This window comes from Merops nubicus, unplaced genomic scaffold, assembly GCF_000691845.1.
Source record: "Merops nubicus isolate BGI_N331 unplaced genomic scaffold, ASM69184v1 scaffold20405, whole genome shotgun sequence".
NCBI lineage: Eukaryota > Metazoa > Chordata > Aves > Coraciiformes > Meropidae > Merops > Merops nubicus.
The window spans coordinates 27,423-31,438 of record NW_008611839.1 but is presented as its reverse complement, the minus strand read 5'-3'; the positions used below and the strand labels follow the sequence as shown (position 1 = coordinate 31,438).

Genomic DNA, 4,016 nt, shown 5'->3' with positions numbered 1-4,016 from the left:
TCCCTCTTCACACGACTTGGAAATCTAGAAAACCTCTGGCAATACCCACAAACAGCTAAATGATTCTTCAGACACATCATACCTTGACAACCACATAGCCTTCCTTTTTGTCCATCTCCCCCAGTAATGCAGACAGCAGTGAAGACTTTCCACAGCCAACTTGACCAACAACAGCTACCAAGGAACCCTCAGGAACAGTGAAATTAATGCTGAAATAAAGTGCATGGAATTCAGCCTTGCTCAATGACACATCCCAGTAGGTAAAAACAGTCTGTATAAAGCCAGATGCAATGTGAACACCTGCTGCACATGCCAACACAGCACAGAAACTCTGAAAATGCAAACCTCTCATTCAGAAAGCACTCAGCTCTTATACTTAGGATGTAGCATCTTAATATGTAGTCAATCAAAAGGGGAAGAAAAAAAAAAAAAAGCCCCATGTCCTGGTTTGGGGTATAACAAACAACTGTGACACAACCCGTTGAACACTTCTCTCAGATGTTCTGTGAATGTATATGTCAATACCAATGGATGCTTCCCCAACAGCATCTTTGTCCCTCAGAATAGGCAATTTAAGACCCAAGAAAGAGCAGACAAAATTAAGGAAGGGGTGAGGACAGAGGGAAGACACCATTTGTAGCTGCATCACCCCAGTTACTTCATTAGTCACACCACGTGCAAGGTTCTTCATTGGTCTTCTCCAGCACAGGAATCAAGGATGGCTACAGTTCAGCAAGAGTAAGATTCTAAAAGGCAGACTCTCAGGACGCTGTGCAAACATGAGGGACTAGGGATGACTACAAGGGGCTAAATGTGGCTGCATCCTCTAGATGGAGCTCATCCCACCTGCAGCACATAGAGCTAGCTTGAAATCTGAGGCTTTCCCTCCACACACTGTACCTCTTGCTATTCCCCTTTATGCTTTCCATACACACAACATACTTTGTCAATTCCTCTAGTTCATGAAGCCCCTGGTTTTAAAAAAGATACAGAACAAATGTTACTTGTTCCCCTATTCCTTTAAGGCAACAAACTCTTCTTCAGAAGGTGTTTCATAACTCAAATGCAGATTATTTATGACACGTCATGATTATGGGACAGAACAAAGGGTACTAATTCTTACCTGTTCAGTGAAGGAGGATCAGCTTTGGACCAGCTAAACGTTGCATTCTTTACAACAATACATCCTTCAGCTGACAAAGAAAATTCACATTTACAAAAGTGCTACCACAAGCAGCTAAATTGTATTCTCTGGATGATGCCATAGAAGTCAATCTAAACACACACAGGCAGATGTAGAAAGCTACTTCTCCAGCAGAACAACCCACTGCTTACAAAAAGCTTGTATTCTGCTTTTACTGAATTTATCAAAACAGCAGAGGTTCTGAGGTTACAGAATCTGTCACCAGGAGGTAGCTGAACATCAAGAATATAAAGATCCTGACTTATTCAGCTCCATCCTCCTTTATCCAGCAACTCAACTGCAGCACTGTGAAGTCAGCTGAAGAAGGTAGCAGCCTCAGTCTGACTCATGCTTCAGCAGAAGCATCAGTTTAATTGTCAATGCTATGTGTGAAGCCAAGTTACCACAAGAATGATAGGGCTAAATAAATCAAATTACCAAATAAAATAGCTTTCACCAAAATAAGTGTTCAGTGAAACGTTGCATGGCACTGGCATCTGGAGATTTTTATAGCAACAGCTCAAAATATAACACTTTTAATTCAACCAAGTATGCAATAAGTACTTAGCTTAGATAAACAGTATGAAAGTACAACCCACTATGGGCAAAAAACCAGCCCCAAAGCCCCACATTAAACATTTGACAGCAATGTATTCATGGTTATCAGATGAGAAACAGGAGGAGATATTCCCAAAAGGAAAACAGAGAGGAAAAAAAAAAAAAAACAATTTCAAATGGAGCAGATAACTGCTTAGCAGAAAGCCAAGTGACTAAAGTGATACAGAGCTGAGCTAACCACATGGGGGGGAATGATGGGGATTTCATTATCTTCATAAAAAGGAAGTAAGAAAAATCATATAAAAATGACTGATGTAGTTAAAGTCAAGTTAATCCTCGTTTTGTAAGAAAAAGGGCGTTGGTTTTTCAGTAAATCTGCCTTCATGCTTCCCTGTCTCCCAAGCAGCTCCGTGTAACGGGACCAGCAGCACTGCAGGCAGTGGGAGTGATGCTGGGAGCAATGCTCTTCACACAGACCAGACAGCAGAGGCATTTACCAGAACAGGGACTTAACCTTTCTCCTTCAACACTGCTCAAGTGTCACATGACTGATCTCCAAAATGCTGGGTGCTGGCACAGCATTAATTACCATTCTGTTAACTGCCTACAGATTTCAAATGGCTACACTTAAAACAGTCTAACAAGTAATTTACAAAGTGACCATCTGCATCTGAATGCAACCATCTGGTAGTTTGGACAAAGGAGTTGGGGAGAGGAAAGAAGTTACCTGTGAAGGTGGTAGAAACTTTATATAATTTTCATTTTACAAACTCCCTTCTCTGCTTCCTGGACAAAATTCATCAGTAATTTTTTTTACAGAGAGCAGAAGAAACACTGCCAACACATGCAAAACCTGCACAGTGATTTTCAACATGAAAAGAAACTCACCCTGTGTGATGGGGCTCCTGATTATGCTATCTGGATCTAACTCTTCATGGGATAGGAACGCCCTAAGGCGCTTCAAGGAGACACTGGCCTGCATGGGAAAGGGATGTAAGGTTACCTTATACTTTGCCCATTATATTTAAGAAGTTGTAATGTATATGTGGTACAAAACAACATCATTATTATCCACTCCTAACCATTCCTTAAATCCATTGCATAGTTTCTTGGATAGTCCAACTCGCACTTCCCAAACCACAAGAAATACGGTTGATTTCAGGAACACCCACCCACCATACCTGGGATTGGTAATTCTGCTTGCACAGCACATAGCATGTAAGGAATGCAAAGCTCCCTTTTTGAGGTGACTGGATTTCACCAGTGGACATTCTCTAAGCACAAGAATGTAATCTTTCCACCCAATGGCTACTTCTGCACATAAACACCTGTCAGTGACCGAAATCTTACTTCTACTATGTTGCTGATAACCATGGGAAGCATGTTCAGTGGAAACCTGAGGATGTTGAACAACGCTAGGGAAACAAACGCCTTCTGAGCATCCAAGATGTTTTTCTTGTCTATTGTGACATATACAGCAAACGTGGACAAGGCAACCTGAAACAAAGTGTAACGGTTACACAGGATAACATTTCTTAAGGCTGCTAAACTCAGCATTCATACAGTCTAACAAGAGGAACCAGAGGTCTACAAATCAAAAAAAGAGTAACGTTCTGGTAACCTCCTCGTTCCTTCCACTTTTTGCAAAACAAACATTTGATTTAAATCAAAGAAGTTCATGGATGCTCTTGGAAAGGTGTCCAGAGTTCGCTTTCTGTACATAGCGAGGATGAAGCCACAAAATGTCCCAGGCTACCTGTGGTCACAGTGCAGGAAAGGAGAGGAACAATCACTAGTCTTCCTTGCTCTCTTCTGGTTTTAGGCACTCCCCATGCTGGGGATACTGGATCAATAATACATACAGCTAGAAACATCCCAAGGCTAACCCATTTTATATCTTCTAAAGACTACCACAATCCTGTATTTCCAAGTACTGCCCACTTTATCATGGACTAATTGTTTTCTAAGAAACATGAAATGCTATTGCATTACAAAGATGATGCCTTACAGTGCCTAAGCAGTTCACAGCAGAAAAGCTTAAGATCCATGCTGAACAAGAAAATTACACTGAACCATTGTTACAGTCAATCATAAGGTATTAAAAATGTAAATATATGGATTTAAAAATTATTTTAATGTGTTGATTAAATTATAGTAAAATTAAAGTAAGCTAAGTAAAACCAACTGTTCACCTTCAGATCTCTTCCCTTCACAGTGCCTTCTTCCATAGTAACAACACTGATACTTCAGTACATCCTAAGATCAGCAACTCTTT

At 40.6% G+C, this 4,016-nt stretch overlaps 1 protein-coding gene across 1 annotated transcript in view; it reads right to left on the bottom strand.

Moving 5' to 3' along the window:
* The window catches only part of LOC103773980 (multidrug resistance-associated protein 1), a gene marked incomplete at its 5' end in the record, with an annotated part of 21,234 nt that overhangs the window by 2,405 nt on the left and 14,813 nt on the right, over nucleotides 1-4,016 (bottom strand). The window contains 4 exons of the mRNA XM_008941362.1: nucleotides 83-209; nucleotides 1,124-1,193; nucleotides 2,630-2,717; nucleotides 3,092-3,238. Of these exons, the coding sequence (XP_008939610.1) occupies nucleotides 83-209; nucleotides 1,124-1,193; nucleotides 2,630-2,717; nucleotides 3,092-3,238 (432 nt within the window). The remainder of the gene's footprint in view (nucleotides 1-82; nucleotides 210-1,123; nucleotides 1,194-2,629; nucleotides 2,718-3,091; nucleotides 3,239-4,016) is intronic.